The sequence below is a fragment of the Agelaius tricolor genome, unplaced genomic scaffold (assembly GCF_023055355.1).
Source record: "Agelaius tricolor isolate 1412-34295 unplaced genomic scaffold, bAgeTri1.0.p SCAF_29, whole genome shotgun sequence".
Taxonomy (NCBI): domain Eukaryota; kingdom Metazoa; phylum Chordata; class Aves; order Passeriformes; family Icteridae; genus Agelaius; species Agelaius tricolor.
The window spans coordinates 7,623,707-7,643,136 of NW_027269289.1; the positions used below are offsets into that span (position 1 = coordinate 7,623,707).

Consider the following 19,430-nt stretch of genomic DNA (forward strand, 5'->3'; position numbering starts at 1 on the left):
TCTCCCGGCTGTCCTGGCTGTGGTCAGGCAGCAGAGCCCCTCTGCACCCCTGCCCTCTTCACCCCTGCCCTCTGCACCCCTGCCCTCTTCACCCCTGCCCTCTGCATCCCTGCCCTCTGCATCCCTGCCCTCTCCATCCCTGCCCTCTCCATCCCAGCCCTCTGCACCCCTCCTGCCTCCCGGCTCTGGTGTGGCCTGGCCCTGGGGCATCCCTCGCCTCTGTCCCCAGGGATGCTGTCCCCGTGCTGTCACTGCCCCTCTGGGCCCATCTTTGTCTTTCTGCCCCCATCCCTGCAGTGGGACCCAGGTGTGGTGCCCAAAGGCTCCCTGGGTGGTGCAAAGGGGACCAAAGAGTTTCTCCAGCCCTGTTGCTGCTGGGCAGAGCCTCCCTGTGCCAGGGCTGGGAAAGGAGGGAGAGGGTCCCTGTTATCCTGGGAGAGGGTCCTGCTGGAGAAGGGGAAGGAGCCTCCAGCAGTTTGGCAGCCCTGGGCGGTGATGGAGCTGTCCAGGAGCGGGCAGGTGAGCAGGAGCACCTCTACCTGCTGCAGCCCACCTGGGGCATCCTGCCCGGGCTGCTCGGGCCCCTCTGCTGCTGCCAGCCTGGGGCAGCCCCTCTGCTCCCTGCCCGCCTCCAGGAGGGCATTTCCAACCCTCCTGGGCCGCGCTGGGCTCTCCAGAACGGGAGCTGCTGCCGTGGATGGCGCGAGCAGGGCTGGCTGCCAGCCTCCAGCGGGGCGCAGGGGACACACCTGAGTGTCCCCACCTCACCCGGGGCTCGGGAACCCCCCGTGTGCCCCAGCCCGTGCGCAGAGCACGGAGCCGGCAGCGCCGGGAGCTGTCTGTGCCTGCAGTTCGGGGGAAAATTTTTCCGCCCTCCCACTCCGGCGGCTGCAATCCACCAACCACAGCATTTACTGCTTTTTTTCGCCCCAGCACCGCTCCAGCCATATTGGGCTGTGGGGAGAAAGCGGCTCTAATGTTCTATGTCACCTGCAAATAACCCGGGCGTTCGAAAAAGCACCTCCACCACCTCCACCACCCACACCAACACCACGTCCTCTCCACACACTAAAGTCCGTCAAAATGAGCCCGGAAGGCTGGCTCCCGCAGCCCACCCTGCTCCTCACTGGCCTCACCTTGCTCCTCTCGCTGGGTAAGTGTCGGCTTGAGCCCCCTTGCATGTGCCCAGCTGGGGAGACACCCGTGCCCCGGCCAGGAGCCCCTGCCCGTGTGCCAGCACCGTGCCGCAGGGATGGGCACGGAGGTGCAGAGAGCCACCAGCCGGGGTGACCTGCTTTTGGGCAGGGTGGGGGCTCTGGTGCCGCTGCATCTGCTCCTAAAATCGCCCTGCATCCCGCCTGGGGAGCACAGAGCCCTCGGCATGCCGGGCAGGGGAATGGGCTGCAGTGGGGACAGGGCTGGGAAGGTGCTGGGCTGCCTTGTGCTGTCCTTTGGGTGCTGCCAGCTGGGCTGTGGTGCCCTGTGGGTGCTGCCATGTGGGCTGTGGTGCCCTGTGGGTGCTGCCAGCTGGGCTGTGGTGCCCTGTGGGTGCTGCCAGGTGGGCTGTGCTATCCCTTGGGGTCTGCCAGGTGGGCTCTGCTGCCTTGTGCTGTCCTGTGGGTGCTGCCAGGTGGGCTATGGTGCCTTGTGCTGTCCTTTGGGTGCTGCCAGGCGGGCTCTGCTGTCCTTTGGGTGCTGCCAGGTGGGCTCTGCTGTCCTGTGGGTGCTGCCAGGTGGGCTGTGGTGCCTTGTGCTGTCCTTTGGGTGCTGCCAGGTGGGCTGTGCTGGTTTGTGCTATCCCTTTGGGTGCTGCCAGGTGGGCTCTGCTGTCCTGTGGGTGCTGCCAGGCGGGCTGTGCTGCCTTGTGCTGTCCTGCGGGTGCTGTGGCGGTGTCTGTGGCTGTCCCCCGCCCGGTGGCCGTGCCGGGGCCGGCTCCGTGCATGCCCCGCAGCCGCAGCAGCAGCAGCAGCAGCAGCAGCGCTGTGTCAGCAGCCCCGCGGCCGCATCGATCGCTGCCGGCCGGGAACAACGGGAACGCTCCACTCCTCTGATCGCTGTCCCCGAGCTCCTGCCTGGGCTGCCTGTCCCCGAGGACAGAGCCTGGGAAGGAGGGCACAACGCCCGGCCAGGGCTGCTGCAGAGGTTGCTGTTTGTCCCCCAGCCCCGGTGCAGCATTGGGAGCACTGGGAGCCAGCGCAGCGCTGCAGGACACGGCCTGGATGGTCCCGCGGGTTTTGGGGGTTTCTTTCTCCACCTCTGTTGTCCCCCAGGGCTGAGTGCCCGGCAGGGGCAAAGTTTGGACCCACTTGGGTGCCCCTAGGTCCTGCCAGGCCATGGTGTCCCTGCTTGGGGTGGTGACAGGTTTGCTGCTGGCGGCACCTCATCCCTCTGTAGGGCCCTGGGGAGCGCTGAGGACAAGGGACAAGGCCAGGTCACCCACCTGCAGGCACACAGGGCACCCTGTGAGGGGCACTCAGACAATGGTTCCGTGCAGGGATCCCCTCCAACCACTCCTGCTGGGACAGGCCAGCTCCTGCCTCCTCTCTCCCATCCCTGCAAGGTTTTCTCAGAGGCATCAAAGGTGGTGGCTGCCACAGGGCAGCAAGGCTGTGACCCTGGGACACTTCTTCCCGCCGTGGGTGCTGTGACCCATCCCCATGCACCAGCTGTGCCCACCCCTGTGTCCCTGCGCCCTGTGGGGCTGGATGGGGGCTGTTCCCCATGGCTGCCAGCCCAGCCAGGAGCTGTCCCAGGGTTTGGCCCTGCCCGAGGGCACTGCTCAGCCCCCAGGAGCTGCAGGGTGCTGCTGGCTCCCAGCTGGCAGCGGGAGCTGCTCAGCCCAGCTGTACCTGCAGCCCGGGCACGGCTCCTGTCCCTGGCTGCAGAGCCTGGCCCCTTTCCTGCCCTGCTTGCAGGCGGAGCTCAGCCCGGAGCAGCCCTGACCTGCGCCCAGCTTGGCCTCGGCAAGAAGCTCTGAGAGCAAAGAGCAGCAGCCCGAGGGGAGAGGTGAGGTGATCACTGAAGCACCTGGTGGCAGCGTCCCTGCAGGGTGTCACAGCCCCCCAGGACACTCTGTCCCCTCCCAGGGCTCCCTGTCCCCGTGCCCCTGTGCTTCTCAGGGCCTGGCCTGGTGTTTGCAGCCAGCTGGGCTGCTCAGGAGCCTGTGCCCCCTGCCCAGCCCAGGTGCTTGGGTGCTGCTCAGGGGAGCTGCAGGGAAGGAGTGGAGGAGGGAGCAGGGCACAGAGCCCATCCCTGCCCCTCCCCAGGTGAGTCCTGCCCTGCACCAGGTACAGCCCCTGTCTCAGCAAGGCCGGGGCTCAGGGACTGGCCTTGCTCCCCCAGCAGAGACCTGGAGCTCGCTCTGCTCATTCCCAGCTGGGGAATCCTCGGTGGGCTCTGCTGGCAGGGGAAAGCATCGGCATTCCCCCGGGAGCCCCGGGGCCGGCCCTGGCGGATGCCAGCCCTGCTGCCGGAGCCGTGTCCTGCCGGCAGTGCGATGTGATGAGCTCAGCCATCGTCTGCGTGTGGCTGTGGCGCCGGCCCCGCGTGCTGACGCTGCAGCCTCGCCCAGCGCCACCGATCCCGCAGCAGCAGCCGCAGCACAGCCCCGGGGGATGGCCGGCAGCAGGGCTGGCCTGCAGGCAGCACCGGCGTGGCACAGGAGGCTCAGCAGCCCTGGCAGAGCAGGGACCAAGCTCTGCCTGTCCAGCCCAGGGACGGTGCCAGGGCTGCTCCCCTTGTTCCTGCTGGGCAGGGAAATTCTGCTCCTGGCTGGATGCAGAGTGTGTGGATGTGCCTGGAAGGCAATGCCAGGCCCCAGGGAGAGCTCTGTGCGGGCAGGGCAGCATGGGGACAGGGTGGCAGCTCGGCTGCCAGGGTGGCTGCCTGTGACACCCCCCAAATCCATCTGCATTGGCAGCGCCCCCGAGGCTGGGCATGGAGGTCATGGCCCCTGCCATCATCAATGCCCTGAATGGCTCCTCTGTGAAGCTCTCCTGCACCTTCAACTCCTGCTACAAAGTGGAGAACAAGCAGTTTTCCCTCAACTGGACGTACCAGGAGTGCAGTAACTGCTCGGAGGAGCTGGTGAGTCTCGCTGGGGACGTGCTGGGGGCCTGGGAGCGGCTCAGAGGGTGTTCCTGCGGGTTTCTCACAGGGCAGGGAGGGGGTTCCTGGCCAGGCAATGTAGCACCCGTGGGGTGCCATGCGCTGCCTCACCCGCTGTCCCCACGGCTGCCCAGTTCCTGCAGTTCCGCACCAAGATCATGAACAAGCAGCTGGATCGCTTCGGGAACCGCGTGGAGTTCACCGGCAACCCCGCCAAGTACGACGTGTCCTTCACCCTGAAAAACGTGCAGCTGGAGGACGAGGGCACCTACAACTGCTACGTGCTGAACCCCCCGGACCGGCACCGGGGCCACGGCAAGATCAGCCTGAAGGTGCTCACCAAAGGTCAGTGGTGCCCCGTGCTGGGGGCGCCCACGGGGCAGGGTTTGCTCCCGGAGCCCTGCCTGTCCCTGCGTGCCCTGAGCCCGTCCCTGTGTCCCCAGAGCCCCCCAAGCACGACTCGACCGTGGCTGTGATCGTGGGCGCCTCCGTGGGCGGCTTCCTGGCCGTGGTGATCCTGGTGCTGATGGTGGTGAAATGCGTGCGCCGGAAAAAGCAGCAGAGGCTCAACACGGATGACCAGAAGACAGAGGAGGAAGGGAAGACAGATGGTGAAGGCAACCCGGACGAGGGCACCAAGTAAAGGCCCCCTGCCCGCCCCTCCCTCCTGCCCCCTGTACAGTGTGACCCTCTTGATGTGCTTCCCAGAGCAAGGATTTCTGTCTCCCCAGAGCATCCCTCCTTCCATGCCAACACCCACCCCAGCCTGGAGCAGGGCGCAGAGAGGAGGTCCCTGGAGCCTGGCTGGGCTGGGCAGGGCTGGGGAGAGGGGCTGAGGCCCCTGAGGCTGAGCTGGGACCAGCCTGTCCCCTGCTCTGAGTTGTGCCAGTGTAGTGAGGAGGTGCTGGGGTGGGTGAGGGGGGATCTGTGCAGCCCCTGCACATGGGGGGACTGGAGCAGGGGGTGCCAGGAGGGACAGAGGGGTCTGGGCAGCCCCATGCCCCATTGTCTGCTCTCTGTCCCATAGAAAATGTGAGCCAGCAGTCTGCCCTTGGGGTCAGGGCTCATCCCGAGCTGCTCCTGCTGTACCTGGGCCACTGGCACTGGTGTTCCCATCCCAAGGGATCCCCATAGCTGCCAGTCTCCTCCTTGCAAGCTCGTGCTCCTCAGGGACTGTCCCGGGCTGCTCAGAGGCCAAGGCCATGAGCCCACCCCGTGTCCTGGAGCTGTGCAGTGTTCTGGAACCATTAGCAGCCCTTGGTGTGTGAGGCATGGACCCTTCTGCCTCTCAGGCTGGTTTTGGGTCTGAGCATCGCAGCCCAAGGTGCTGGGCTGACTTTTTCGTGCTCCTTTCCTTCTTGGGGAGGGTGGTTGTGGTGGAAAATGTCCTGCTGATGTGTCAGACTGGGGTGTGGGGAGTGCTGGGGTGAGGCTGCTCGGGACCAGGAGCTGCTGAAAGGGAGAGGAGCCTTTGGGCACTTGCTGGGAAGGACTGAGCACAACAGCAGGCCCAGAGTTAGGACAGCTCTGTCACCCTGGAGCAGCCCCACGATGCTGAGACTGCCTCCTCCAGCCTCCCTGCAGAGCACTGCACACTGTAACTGCCATGGCAATGCACTGCCAGCGTGCCCAGCCCCATGTGCCACCTGCCTCACCTGGCAGGTGAGCTGTGCTGGCTGCAGCCCCGGCGCTTCAGGCAGGGAATGACCCAGGGCAATGTCCCCTGTGGCACCAGGCCTGAGCTTTTCTCCTCCCGTGGCTGCCAGGAGGGGGACAGTGCCTGGAGCCACAGGGGGACCCTGCCCTGGGGCAGGGATGGAGGTCCTGTCAGCCACGAGCAGCGCTGCCAGGGGAGCAGGGACACCTTTGCCACGTCCCTGTGCAGAGAAGGGACACCTTTGCCACGTCCCTGTGAAGGTTCCATCCCGGCAATGCCATCAGGCCCCAGGGACGGGGGACAGCTCTGCCCTCCCTGCTCTGCCCCATCGCTTCCCACCCCGTCCATCCCACCCGACCCCGCTGGGCTCCACGCTGCTCCCGCCCCTCCGCAGCAGGAATGCGCCGTGTCCCGCGCCTGCCCCCGTTCCCCGGGCGGGCCGGGCTGTCCCGCCCCGCACGGTGCCCGCGGTGCCGCAGCGCTCCCGCACCTCCTCCTGCCGGGGCCGGGCTGTCCCCGGCTCCTGGCGGGACTGAGCCAGCACCTCGGGGGCGCTGAGGCCTCTGAGCATTGCACACAACCAGTCTTGCATCTGCCTTTCATTTCTTCTCGTGCACTATCCTTGGATTGCAACTCGCCAATGCATCTGTCTGTACACGGCCGTGCCCGGCAGAGCTGACAAATTCAGATCTGTACCCACGGGAGGTGCCCCGGGCGTGCGCCTTCCCCTCTTGCCAAGCGCTCTGCCGAGTGTGGGATGTTTTTATTGCTCTTTGTACAGTCAAACAAACAAAAGAACAACAAAACACCGACTTTGCCCTCGATGCTTTTGTGCCGCAGCCTGGAGGGGCAGGACGGGCCCCTGGCCTGCTCTGCCTGGGGGGATGAGCCCGTTCCTTGGTCCTGCCGAGGTGGTTTGGGTGCTGAGGGAACCCAGGGCACCCTGTGTGTGCACAGCTCTGTCCTGGGGGGTGGCACAGAGCCAGGGCAGCGCTGGGGGTGGGAGCGTGGCCAGTGCTGCCCCAGCCTCCCCACAGGGAGATCCCAGGGGTGCTCCACACCCACCGTGGGGCCTCCTGTGCCCTGCCAGCCTCTGCACTGTGCTCCTCAGAGAGCTGGCATTGGTGGCTGCTCGTGGCAGGTAAGGCTCAGCAGGCTCCAGCAGAGCCCAGGGCACACTGGGGTGATGGACACCCGGGCCCGGCCGTTCTCCCGCTCCAGCAGCGCCGTGGGGATGCTCTGGAGCAGCACGACACAGCTGGGGCACAGTCAATGGGCACATCCATCAGCTCAGCCACCGTGGGGACACGAGGGGAGCTCTGGCAGCGCCCTCCACCCTGCCTCTCCCTGCTGCCCTTCACTTGGGCTGCCAAGCGCTGCTGCATCCCAACTCCTCACACAGGCAGGGGCTGCCCCAGGGCACTGCCACCCATCTTGCCACCCTCCAGCCCTGCCTTGCACCCTCCCCAGCCCCTCACCTTGCCCAGCAGCAGTGCCAGTGGGATGAGCTCTCCCGGTGTCCCTGTCCCTGTCCCTGCTGGGCACAGCGCCCTGGGCACCTCAGTGTGGGGTCAGCGCTGCGGGAAACTTCCAGCTTCCCGTGGCACCTCTCCCTCGCCAAGGAAGGGCGCCCAAATCACCTCCACTGTCCTGCTGGCACAGTCCTGCAGCTCTGGGGAGTGCAGCAAATCGATCCCTGGAACAACTTTGGCGTGCAGGGAGGAGCAGCTCCTCAGAGGAGGACATGGGGCTGTCCCCACCAGCTTCAGCCATGGGCAAAGGGAGTGGGGGACCCCTCGGAGCTTTTAGGATGCTCTTTAGAATGTTGCTGGCAAAAAACTTGAGGAGAGCAGTGGGATCACAGAGGAGACCCCGTGGGACACACCAAGGGTGAGTTCTCCTCACTGCAGGGGCTGAGGGCAGTGACAGAACCCCCCAGCACTGGGGCTTCACGGGTTCTCCAGAACCATGGACATTCCCTGTTACAGAACTGACATTTCCTGGGGCCAGGTGCATTACAGGTGCTAAAGAGCAAGAGAGGGGCTGGGAGGTGGTGGGAGGGACCCCTGCCTGCTCCTGTGCAGTCACAGGGCACTGCTGGGGTGTCTCAGGGGCAGTGCAGAGCCACATCCCTGCAGCGCTGCCCTGCTCTGGGGCTGGGGAGTGAGGAGAGGCACCAGGACAGGGAACAGCGTGGGGCAGGGGGGGCCGGGGCAGTGAGGGGTGCGAGGGGCAGCTCTGGGGCACAGAACAGGGAGGGTCCTGGGGCTGTGCCGGGTCAGGATCAAACTTTCTCCCGGGATACAGCAGGGCTGCCTCAGCGATTCTTGCAGATGCTCTGCAGTGGCTGCCGGGGGACACGGCCGCTCTTCCCCTGCGCGTTTAAAGGGCCGGTGGAAGGAAGGAAGGAAGGGAGGAAGGGGGTGAGGAACCTGTGCGCTCGGAGGGCAGGCAGCCCCGCGGCGGGGGCGAGCAGGCAGCGGCAGCGCAGGGAGAGGGGAAAGCTCCGCTCCGAGGCAGAGCTGCAGGCAGCCGAGAGCCGGGATGACAAAAGCAGCCAGGTACTCACCCGCAGTCTGTGCCCGGGAGCTCTCGCTCAGCTTCCAGCCCAGCCAGGACAGTCCTGCAGAGCCGGATCCCTGCGGCGCCTCCTGCCCACCGCCAGCTGCCGGGATGCCAGGCCACCTTGTCTTTTAAAGGACCTTGCAGTAAACATAAGGTGCTGATGGGAAGCTCTGTTCCAGCGTTGCCACCTCCTCCTCCCCCTCCATGGGCAGGAGGGCTCTGCCTGCTCCGGGAGCTCAGCATCGTCTGGCTCGGGCAGCTCTGGGAGGAGGCTGGGGCTGTCCTCGGGGAGCAGCGCCTGGCAGGATGCTCCAGGGCAGCCGGGGCCAGCGCTGTGCCAGGGCTGCAGCCCAAGCGCTCTGCTCAGCCCTACCTGGTCGGTAGCCACGTGGAGGGAGGCAGGAGCCCTCCTCGGAGAGCAGCAGCCTGGCACGTTAACCCTCCCGGCTCCGCCAGTGCAAGGCGAGAAGGACCGAGGGTACACAGGCACCCCCTGTGCCCCCCGGCAGGCTGTGAGCCAGCTGGCAGCACCCTGAGCCCTCCTTCCTGTCCCCGGGGAGGTGACAGCGTCCGAGCACAGGGTGCTCGCCTTCCCTGAAACCAGACACGGCATCCTGGTGCTGGGCTCAGCAGAACAAGTTTCCGCAGGAACCGCGGGTCCCACGCCGGACATCTGCGAGCTCCGAAATGCCAGGGCAGCTGCTGCCAGCGGGGCTGGGGACAGCAGAGCCCTGCCCGGCGGTGGCAGCTGTCTCAGGGATCAGCGGCCCGAGGAGCCCGGCTGGAGCTGCCGAGTGTGACAGCTCCATCAGGCGCTGGTGACAGCCCTTGTCCCGCTGCCAGCCCCGGGGCTGCATGCAGGGGGTGCCAGGCTGCCCCCCTGCTCAGCAGGGAGACGCGGCTGCAGGGCCGTGTCAGCACGGAATGAGCTGGGTGCCCACCTGCCCAGGGCACCCCGTTTGTGCCAGCCCCACAGGAGCTCTGGGGTATTTACTGGCCAGCCCTTGCAGCCGGGTTTCCCAGCCTTCCTGCCTCCAGAAGGATTCAGGGCTCTGCTGGCAAGGCTCTCAGTGGCAGTTTAGCCAAATGCATCCCAGCCTGCATCCCAAAAGGAATCCCAAAATTTGGCAGGCACCTGAGCATCCCAGGAGGGGCTCCTCCACACCTGCCCCTGCACCAGGGTAGAGATGCTGCTCTTCCAGGTCCCCACTAGGCAGTCCTGTGTGCTGCATGCTGGCCTCAAAGTCAGCTGTTTCTCTGGCCCCAGCAGCCCTCAGGCACCTGCAGGGGTGACAGGCATCCCTGCACCCCGAGGATCCCTCTGCCTGCCCTCTCACAATGAGTGATGCTCCAGCAAACACTGTGCTTCTCCTCCCGTCCCCACACAGTGCCTGAGGCCATCATGTCACTGTATCCATCACCTCATTGTGTCCATCACCTCATTGTGTCCATCACCTCCCTGCATCCATCACCTCCCTGCATCCATCACCTCCCTGCATCCATCACCTCCCTGTATCCATCACCTCCCTCTATCCATCACCTCCCTGCATCCATCACCTCACTGTGTCCATCACCTCCCTGTGTCCATCACCTCACTGTATCCATCACCTCACTGCATCCATCACCTCCCTGCATCCATCACCTCACTGTGTCCATCACCTCCCTGTGTCCATCACCTCACTGTGTCCATCACCTCACTGCATCCATCACCTCCCTGCATCCATCACCTCACTGTATCCATTAGCTCCGAGTGCATCTTCTCCCTGAGTGCATTCCTTCCCTGAATCCATCCCTTCCATGAATCCATCCCCTCCCTGAATCCATCCCTTCCCTGAATCCATCCCCTCCCTGAATCCATCCCTTCCCTGAATTCATCCCTTCCCTGAATCCATCCCCTCCCTGAATCCCTCCCTTCCCCGACTCCCTCCCTTCCCTGAATCCCTCCCTAACTCCCTCCCCTCCCTGAACCCATCCCCGTGCCCGCCAAGGCACCTTCTGCTGCATCAGCAGAGCCGTGCACGCTGCTCCTGCAGCACCGGCTGCCAGCACTGCCCTGCCCACTCGCCGGTATTTTTCCTGCCTCTCCTGCCAGCTCTGCAGCCCTAACGCCTCAACCCACAGGCACTGCTGGCATCCTCTCAGGCTCCCCTGGGATGTCCCCGTGCCCTGCAAAGCCTCCTGCTTTCCCTCCTCTCTGCTGCTTCGTGCTGCAGCGGGGGCTGGATGGGGATGGGGAGCCGTAAGGTGCCCTGAAGGTGACAGGCTGTGGCATTTTAGACGTGCAGGCAGCATCCCTGCAGGTGAGCCGCTCTCACACCCAAATCCCAGTCAGTCCAGTTCGGGAAGGCCATGCCTGGTCCCTGGGGTGAGCTTTGCCAGGATGCATGCCCTGTGTCACTGCAGCCCAGAGGAAATCCAGCGCTGTTCCTGCTCCAGGAGGGCAGCAGTGCCTCCTCCCCTTCCCGCCGCGGCTGTTTTGGGACACGTCACCTCCCGCCAATGCTGCTCCCTGCACAGAGCTCCCTGCTAATGGACCTGGGCACCGAGGTGAGGCTCTGCCTGCCCGCACCACGCCCGGGGCTTCCATTAGAAGGGCCCCGCGGCCTAATGGATGCGAGAAAAGGTGGCTGAGACGGGAACTTTGTGCAGCCAATTATCCCGGAACAAGAGCACGGTGAGAAAAAGGAGTTCTGAGTGTTCTCTTTGGCACCAGGCGGGTCCCCCTGCAGCCATCGGGGTCTGGCTCTGCATCCCACCTGTGTCCGTGCTCTGCCTCAGGGATGGAGGGCAGGGACAGCTGGTGCCACACTGCCGAGGTGCCCCAAAGGGGAGCTGAGCCCCAGACTTGTCCTGTTTTGTTATCCTGGGAAGCCGCCGGCCTTAGTGGCACTTTGGCCTCTTCCCAAGGTTACCCTGTAACTCCCAGGTGCTCCCAGGTAACCCCAGGTGTGTTCCAGGTACATTTCACGCCCGAGTGCCGGTTCAAGGAGTGCCCTGGGTGTATCTCAGCTGTCCCCATGTGCCCCCAGCTGTATCCAGGTGTGCTCAGGTGTATCTCAGGTGTGCCCAGGTGTATCTCAGGTAACTCTCAGGTGTGTTTCCAGGTACATTTCACCCCCGAGTGCCGTTTCAAGGAATGCATGTTCGAGAACTACCACGTGCTCTACACCTCGGCCCTGCACCAGCAGGGCCACGCCTGGTACCTGGGGCTGGACTGGCACAGGCGGCCCATGGCCAGACCACAGGTACAAAAGGGCAAAGCTGCCATGCATTTCCTGCCCCAGCTGCTCGAGGGTGAGTCAAAATGTCCAAATTTGGGGTTTTAGACCCAAAAGTTGGGGTTTGAAACACAAAATTTGGGGGTTTGAACCCAAAAATTTGGATTGGGAACCGAAAATCCTTGGGGAACAAGGTCAGCACAGCCATATGGTTTGAACTCTTCCAGGGTTGGTGACTCCACCACAGCCCTTGGCAGCCTGTGCCAGGGCTGGACAACCCTTTCAGTGAAGAAATCTTCCCTAAAATCCAACCTAAACCTCCCCTGACGCAGCTTAAGGCCGCTTCCTTTTGTCCTGTCATTTGTTACCTGGCAGAAAAGCCCGACCCCCACCTGGCTCCACCTTCCTGTCAGGGAGTTGACGAGAGCGAGGAGGTCCCCTCGAGCCTCCTTTTCTCCAGTTTAAACCCCCCAGCTCCCTCGGCCTCTCCTCCTCCCCCTGGTTCTCCATCCCCTTCTCTTGACACACTCCAGCACCTCAGTGTCCTTTCGAGGGGCCCAAAGCTGCTCCCAGGACTCGGGATGCGGCTCCATCAGTGCCGAGCCCAGGGGCACCGTCACTGCCCCGGCCCAGGGAGCGCTCCCCGATCCCCGGGCGGGCGGGGGCGCAGGGAGATGCGCGGGGGGATGCGGAGGAGCGCGGGGGATCGCGGAGGAGCGCGGGGGGATGCGGAGGAGCGCGGGGAGATGCGGAGGAGCGCGGGGGGATGCAGAGGAGCGCGGAGGAGCGCGGGGGGATGCGGAGGAGCGCAGGGGGATGCGGAGGAGCGCAGGGGGATGCGGAGGAGCGCGGGGGGATGCGGAGGAGCGCGGAGGAGCGCGGGGGATCGCGGAGGAGGGCTCAGCGCGGCCCCGCCCGGCGCGGCCCCGCCCGGCGCCGCTCGCCCTCGGCGGGGGCGGCCAGAGCCGGGCGCTGCGGGCAGCAGGGACCGCTCCGCTCCGCTCCGCGCCGCCCCGCGCCGCAGCCATGGCCCCGGGCTCGCCCGCCGCTCGCCGCCGCGCCGCGCCGCGCCTGCTGGCCGCGCTCCTGGGTAAGGGGCGCCGAGGGCTGCGGGGACCCCTCCGGGTACCGCCCGCGTCCCGTGTCCCCCCGCCCCGGCTCCCCGGCCGGGACCGTGCCCCGGGGAGCCGCGGCAGCCCCAGGCGGGGGTCCCCGCTTCGCACCCGTCCCCTGCGCCCCGCCCGCCGCGCCCGGGGATGCCGCCCGCGGGCGCTAACGCCGCTCTCCGCTCTGCAGACGGACGGTCCGGAGCGCCGGGGATAAGTCACTCGGCCAAGGTGACTTCGCAGCCGAGCCCCAGCTCCGAAGTCCCGGCTCCAGCCCCTGCCCTGCCCGCAGCGGCGCTCCCGTGGCCGGCGCTTCTCCTGCGAGCACTGCGGCTGCACCCCGCTTTGCCCCGCTGCTGCCCCGGCCGGCGGGGACCGCGCTGCTGCCTGCCCGGCACCGGGGGATGCCCGCGGGGAGCCCGTGCACTGCTTCAGCGCCAGCACGCCCGCCGACAGGTCATTGTCTTACGGTTCCTTTGGTACAACGACCACCCGCATGTGCTTGTCCCCGCCGCGGGGACCGACCCGGGCTGCTTGGAGCATGGTGCCCGGCCCTGTGGTCGGGGATGCCCGAGATCCCCCGCCACAGGGCGCAGGGAGGGGCTGGCAGCCGTTCCCTCCCCGCTGCACACCTGGGGCAGGCTCCGCCACCTGCATCAGCCTCACGCTCCCGCTGCACTCCTGCTCCCGCCTCAGCCTGGAACCCAGGGCTGGCTGTGCAGCGCTTGCTGCTGGGGCGCTCCCGTGGGAGGCGTTTTAGAGGGCAAAGTTCTTAAGTTAAAGGATGCTGGAGACACAAAAGAGCATGTAAGTACCTGACCCCCTGCAAGATTTGGGTGCCAGCACCTGAGCTGGCAGTGGGGTGGAAGGAAAGACTCGGAGAGGCTTGAGAGCACTCAGGGGTCTGGGGTGCAGGGCGTGGAGGTGGGAGCAGGGTCCCACAAGTCGCTCAGGTGGGCTGGGAGCTGGGGAGGGCGGTGGGCAGGGGAATGCAGGGCGGGTCTCTGTGTCTGTAGGTTTTGGGGATGCCGTGCTCTGCAGGGAGTGGCAGAGGGCTCCTGGCTGCAGCACGGAGCAGGGCACAGCCCCTCCCAGGGAGAGGTGAGGGCCGCGTGTCCCCTCCCGGAGCTCAGCGCACCTGGCTCGGGCTGGGCTGGGAGCTCCTCTCTTTGAACGCGCTGGAGAGGAGCCCGGCCCGCCTGCCAGGCACGGCTCGCTGCCTGCGCCAGGATGTCACGCTGACTTTTATGGGCAGTGAAAGTTTTTCTCGAGCAGCTTTCCCGCAGATGGCAGTCCGGGGTGAGCACTGAGCCCCCTCGCTCTGGGGACCTCTCCCTCTGCAGGGGCAAAGCACAGGCAGCCACGGCTCTGGCGGCAGCGGGAGCGGCCTCTCCCTGCTTCCCTGGGAAACGCTGGTGCCTGCAGGCATGGGAGGGAGCCTGGAGCCCCCACGGGAGCGGCCCTGAGGGTTGGGGGTCTGGTGGTGCCAAGTGCAGCAGCTTTGGGAGGGTTTGGAAAGGCAGCGCTGAGAGCTGGTGTGTGCAGGGTCAGTCAGTGCTCCCCCAGCGTGTTTCCCTCGGTGCTTTATTTAGTGGTATCATATCAGTTTTGTCTTCCTGAGAGCACAGGATGACAGGAACAAGGTCAGCCTCGATTTACCCCACACATCCAATTCAGGTTACATTCTAAGGGTGGCAGACAGGTTTTCAAGTGTTGCAAGCTGCAAGGAATCATCTTTCCTGCGAGTGTCCCCTTGCAGCACGCTGCAGCCTCAGAGGTACCAGCAGAGCCAGGCATCCCTCTGCCAACTCCTGCTCCAGGGGGACAGCTCCTGTCCCCTGGGACACTCCTGCCTGTGAAGTCCCCTCTGTAGCACCCCCAGGGCTGCTCTAGGAGCCTGAGAGCTGCAGGAGATTCCATCAGCCGGGAACCACTCCCTGCCTCTCGAGCAGAATGAGGAGCGCTCCTGTGTAAAGTTAAATAACTCCTCGCCTGCAGTGCTTGCAATGCAGCACTGCAGCAGGGCCCGGAGCCCAGGATGCAGGGCTCACGGGCTTGGCTCCGGCTGCGACGTGCCTGGGGAGTTGTTAGCACCGGCTTGTGTGGGAGAATAAATCAGCAGCTGAGGCGGCTGCGGAGAGAGGAGAATCCTGACCGAGGGCAGCGTGTCCGAGCTGAGGTGTTGGGGCAGCTGGGGATCGCCTGGCAGCCCTGGGAAAAGCTCTGTGCCCTGGGTTCTGTGCCCAGGGAAAGCTCTGCAGGGCCGGCTGAGGTCTGGGAAAGGGGAGGACAGTGCTTTGCTGGGCTGTGTCACATCTTAGCCGTGTCACACATCACACAAACAGGACAGGGCAGTGCTGAGATGGGGATGTGGAGCGGGGCTGCTCCTCTGGCCAGGACCAGAGCATCCCCGTGCTCCCAGAAAGGATCTGTGGGGACAGTGGTGGCCCAGCCCAGTGCAATGCCGGTCCCTGCACCCAGGAGTGCTCGGCTGCAGCTGGGCTCCTACCTGCCCCTCTCTCCCTGCCCCTCTCTCCCTGCCCCTCTCTCCCTGCTCGGGGGGAGCCGAGGAGGAGCAGGACAGCCGCCTCCTGCAGTTTGAAGGTCATCAGGCAGCTCCGGAGGGAGCCAGGGCTCTCTCTGCTGGACGGGAGGGGGCTGCTCCCGAGGGCAGGGCAGGGCAGCAGGAGGGCGAGCGGGTGGCAGGCGGCCAGGACAGCCTCGCTAATTGCTGCTCCAGCTCCAGCCTGAAGAACAGAGCTCTGCTTTGCCTTGGCTTTTTTCTCCCCCTTTAAGGTCCAGCTGAGGCCTGTGGATAACATGCAAATCAGGGCTCTCATTTGCACGCTTTCTTGGTGGGGATATTCTGGTTCCCTTTGAACCCACGCTGTCTCTGAGGGTGACCCAGCCCCAGTCCCTGTGGGTCCCCTCTGTCACCGAGCCCTTCTAGGGCTGGGGACAGGCTCCTGCCATGGCAGCCTGGTGTGCCAAAGGGAACGGGGGGTGACAAAGCCTTGGCCTCACTCTCTGCTCCCCTCTCCCTGCCAGGTTTGCACGTCTTGGCCATCGCCTTCGCCCTGGAGGTGTCGGTGGGGAAAACCAACACGGTGACAGCTCTGAATAACTCCAATGTCCTGCTGCCCTGCACCTTCACCACCTGCATAGGCTTCCAGGACCTGGTCTTCAAATGGTATTTCAACACGACAGAGCTGGTGGGTGGCTCTCTGGGCTCTGCCTCTGTTTCCCTGGCAGGTCCTGCTGTGCTTCCCCAGCGCAGCTCAGTGCTGCAGTTCTCACAGTTCCCTTTCTCCTTGTGCAGGATGTCCTTCTCTCTGAGTGCCACCAGCTCTGGGGGGGACAAGGCTGTGCCAAGGGGTGACTCAAATACCCCAGAACATCGTGCTTTTGGCACAAAGCTGTTCTAGGTTCGCTGCTGCCCACAGGCTCATTTGTTTTCATAAATTGGCTGTTCAGGTGCAAATCTGCACTTAGGGCAAAATGTGGTTCATTTCCTCCTCCTTGGCTTGCTTTGAAATATGAAAGGTTCTGTATAGATTTGCTTCCTGCTGGGAATGTTTGGCTCCTCAATTCCTCAGCAGGAGGGCTGGTTTGGAGCACCTCTGGCCATCAAAGGAGCTCACTTTCTCTGGGGATCTCCCATTTTTTTGCATGCTCTGTTCCATTTCTTCAGGGCAGGTCGGATCTGCTGCTCCCCGCCAGGATGTGCTTCAGGTTCCTCTCCATGGCCATTTCTGCTTTAAGGGGGTGTGATGGGACATTTGGTGGGGGTGTCTGTGTGGGCAGAGCCGAGTCTGGGCTCACCATCAGGAGAGCGTGAGCCTCTCCCTCATCCAGCTGATCCTGCCCCCTGCCCCTGCAGATTTACCATGGCAAGATAAAGACCAAGACCACGGAGCCCACCCTCATCTGGCACAACCCACGGGTGGAGTTCGTGGGCTCCACCACCAAGAAGGAAAACAACATCTCCATCGTGCTGAACAGCGTGGAGTTCAGCGATGCTGGCAAGTACACCTGCCACGTCAAGAACCCCAAGGAGAGGAACGCCCAGCACAACGCCACCATCTTCCTCACCGTGGTCCATAAGAGTGAGTGCTGGCCAGGGCACTGTGGTGGCCCTGGGCTGGTGGCAATGCCCACACGTGGTGACAGGCCCCATGGTTCATGGTTGTGGTGGGTGGCATCCCTGGAAGCCTTGTGGGGAGGGGGTTGTGGGTTTTTGGGGTGGGATGTGCAGCTGGGAGCGCCCCGCTCCCCTCCCGAGCCCCCTCAGCACCTTCTCTCCCGCAGTGGTGGAGACAGACAACACTGTGACCCTCATCATCGTGGGCGTGGTGGGGGGGCTCATCGGCCTCCTCATCCTCTTCATGCTCATCAAGAGGGTGGTGCTGTTCATCATCAAGAAGACGCAGGACGGGAAGTGAGTCAGGGGTGGGGTCGGGGTCAGGGGGCCGGGCTCGGGGGGCTCTCAGGGCAGGGCTCGGGGGTCTCTCAGCTGCCCGTGCGCTCTCCCCATGCAGGAAGGAGTGTCTGGTGAGCTCGTCAGGGAACGACAACACCGAGAACGGCCTGGCCGGCTCCAAGGCGGAACAAAAAGCTCCACCAAAGGCATGAACGGAGCAGCAGCACCCCGCGCCCGCCTTGCCCCGCCGCGGCAGCCCGGGCACGGGACCGGCCTTCCCCTTTTGTTTTCTTTCCGAACTGCCAGCGCTTGAGACATGTTCCTATTACACACGTGCCTGCAACCTGCACTGCTTCTCCGACAAGGCTGCGGCTGCCGGGGGGACTGGGAGCTTCTCGCGGACTCGGACTGGGAGGCTGCTGGGTTGAGCACAGGCAAGAGGGTGCCGGGCAGGGCAGGGGCAGGGCAGGGTGGGTGCCATGCCCAGGGCCGGGTGCTGGGCACCGGGGGCCCATTGGGTGCTGGCAGTGCTGAGCTGAGGTGGCTGGGAGCTGCTGCTGCTGCATCCAGAAGGTTTCTGGAGCAGGGCAAGGATGCTCAGGGCCGGCCGTGCAGATGGCGTGGGGGGAAGCAGGGAGGAAGCAGGGCCATGATAAGCACACTGGAGAACCAAATCAGCGACAGGGCCCCGGCTGTGCCTCGGTGCCTCCCTCCCACGGCAGGGCTGGGGAGGTGCCCGTGTCCCAGGGCCATCCCTGGGGGCAGGGGGCTTCTCCCCAGGCTTGGTGCTGTCCCCTCCCCTCTCTCTGGAGCTCGATGCTTTTGATGCCGGTGCCAAGGCTGAGCTCGTTGGGTGGATGTTTCTGTACGAGATTCCAGGGGAAAGCAGCCAATCGTGTTTCCCTTTCACCGTGGCAGGGAGGGAGCACAGCCGAGCCCAGGCCAGGGGAGCCGGGCTGGGGCTGTGCCACTGGCCCGCTGGGCAACCCTGGGCAAGTTGCTCTGCCTCTCCATGCCTCAGTTTCCCCGTCTGTAAAATGGGGACAAAAATACTGCTCTACCTCACGGGGTGGATGTGAGGTTTCCTTGGCTATGAGGGGTGAGTGGACTCACAGGATGTGAGACACTGAATAAGTGAGCTACTACATCTGAGCTTGACAATTTCCTTTAAAATGTGATTTGTTCCCTATTTCTCCAATTTGTGGGCGTCTGACAGTGACGCTGCAGGACAGGCAGCTCCCCTGGCCCCACAGTAAATTGGGATTCACAGCTGAGCCATGGCTCGCTGTGGGGTGCCCTGGCAGAGGTGCTGGAGTGGGAGCAGGTGAGGATTTGGTGGCCAAGGTGACAAGGAAAGGCTGGGTGCTACTTTCTCTGGAGATGCTGGAGCACAGCGGGCTGGTCACCCCAGGCTGGGCCTGGGGACACCCATTGGAGCAGGGCCGTGTGCTCAGGACAGGGGACAGGTACTGGCACCTGGCCCAGGCACGTCCCTTGGCTGTTGATAAGACAGGCAAGTGGGAGTCAGGACTTGATCTTCTCCCTGAGGGTCTGTAGGACCCAATCTGTGCTTCAGTGTCCCCACCTGCACGCTGGGGACAGTCTGAGCTACCTCTGAGGAGGTGTGGGGTGCCCTGCCTGGCTCTGCCACCGCCCCTGCTGGAAGGTGCCCTGTGCCAGGTGTTGTGACGTGCCAGGTGTTGTGACACCGCCAGTGCCACCTGTGCGAGCCCCGGAGGAGCCCGAGCCCTCCCAGCCACCCCGAGAGAGCCCGGCCCGCCCCTGGAGGAGCCCTCCCGCGGGGGAGGACAGCGAGGAGGCGAGGAAGGGAGTTTTTTAAAGACTATTTTTAGGTGTCCTAACCTGTTGGCCTTTTTTAGCCGGCGCGTGGACGCGGCTCCACTTCCCGCCGGATATGCAATGCTGCACTATGCATGGATTACTCCTCCGGCTCGCTGGGAAACGGCCGCAAAAGCACTTTTGGGAATGTAACCCCATGATCACATGGGTGCTCCGGGGGAGCGGGCTGCCCTGGAGGCTTGTGCCAGCACCAGCGGGGTCCCTGCTGTCACCGGGGCTCTTGGGGGGCTGCAGGGGCGCCCTGGGGGTGTGTGCTGCCACAGACACGTGTGTGTGTCCAAGCACGGTAGAGCTGCGCGGGGGGAGGCTGTGGGTAAGCACAGGGGGGTGTGTGCCGGGCTCTGTGATGACTTACAGCACATCTTTGCACTGTAGAGGTTTAGTTAGCTTTGCCTTGAATGAAATAAAGTTTACGTTTACTAGAGAAACTCGCCGGTGTTTGGGGTTGCTGTGGGTGTTTGTTTAGGTCTGGGGGGTGGCTGAGTAAAAATAACCCT

The 19,430-nt window shown here is 64.4% G+C and overlaps 2 protein-coding genes and 1 long non-coding RNA gene across 6 annotated transcripts; 2 read left to right on the top strand and 1 right to left on the bottom strand.

Moving 5' to 3' along the window:
* The first annotated feature begins 913 nt into the window (after nt 1-913).
* Nucleotides 914-6,576, top strand: SCN2B (sodium voltage-gated channel beta subunit 2). Of its 2 annotated transcripts, XM_071449534.1 has the most exons (5): nt 914-1,153; nt 2,916-3,006; nt 3,920-4,086; nt 4,242-4,452; nt 4,551-6,576. In XM_071449534.1, exons 3-5 carry the CDS (start codon nt 3,937-3,939, stop codon nt 4,748-4,750), a joined length of 561 nt encoding a protein of 186 aa, XP_071305635.1. In that variant the 5' UTR covers nt 914-1,153; nt 2,916-3,006; nt 3,920-3,936; the 3' UTR covers nt 4,751-6,576. The 2 variants fall into 2 exon arrangements, with proteins under 2 accessions (XP_071305635.1, XP_071305634.1); XM_071449533.1 differs by lacking the exon at nt 2,916-3,006.
* On the bottom strand, nt 5,451-6,850 carry LOC139600935 (uncharacterized). Its single transcript, XR_011682720.1, has 2 exons — nt 6,004-6,850; nt 5,451-5,971 (listed from the first exon to the last, which is right to left on the bottom strand). It is a non-coding gene; the product is annotated as an uncharacterized lncRNA (long non-coding RNA).
* Nucleotides 6,851-12,487: 5,637 nt separating this feature from the next.
* On the top strand, nt 12,488-19,361 carry SCN4B (sodium voltage-gated channel beta subunit 4). Of its 3 annotated transcripts, none has more exons than XM_071449658.1 (5): nt 12,488-12,637; nt 15,702-15,865; nt 16,534-16,759; nt 16,962-17,091; nt 17,192-19,361. In XM_071449658.1, the coding sequence occupies exons 1-5, from the start codon at nt 12,574-12,576 to the stop codon at nt 17,283-17,285; spliced, it is 678 nt and encodes a 225-aa protein (XP_071305759.1). In that variant the 5' UTR covers nt 12,488-12,573; the 3' UTR covers nt 17,286-19,361. The 3 variants fall into 3 exon arrangements, with proteins under 3 accessions (XP_071305759.1, XP_071305760.1, XP_071305761.1); XM_071449659.1 differs by lacking the exon at nt 12,488-12,637 and adding an exon at nt 12,916-13,109; XM_071449660.1 differs by lacking the exon at nt 12,488-12,637 and adding an exon at nt 13,130-13,460 and having other exon boundaries at nt 15,702-15,843.
* Nucleotides 19,362-19,430: the final 69 nt, after the last annotated feature.

Bases quoted from the DNA above. Each gene is read 5' to 3' on its own strand.
- SCN4B (XM_071449658.1), top strand. From the start codon at position 12,574: ATGGCCCCGGGCTCGCCCGCCGCTCGCCGCCGCGCCGCGCCGCGCCTG. The intron at 12,638-15,701 runs GTAAGGGGCGCC...TCTCCCTGCCAG, and splicing joins CCTGCTGGCCGCGCTCCTGG to GTTTGCACGTCTTGGCCATC. The intron at 17,092-17,191 runs GTGAGTCAGGGG...CTCCCCATGCAG, and splicing joins AAGAAGACGCAGGACGGGAA to GAAGGAGTGTCTGGTGAGCT.
- SCN2B (XM_071449533.1), top strand. From the start codon at position 1,084: ATGAGCCCGGAAGGCTGGCTCCCGCAGCCCACCCTGCTCCTCACTGGC. The intron at 1,154-3,919 runs GTAAGTGTCGGC...CTGCATTGGCAG, and splicing joins CACCTTGCTCCTCTCGCTGG to CGCCCCCGAGGCTGGGCATG. The intron at 4,087-4,241 runs GTGAGTCTCGCT...ACGGCTGCCCAG, and splicing joins GTAACTGCTCGGAGGAGCTG to TTCCTGCAGTTCCGCACCAA.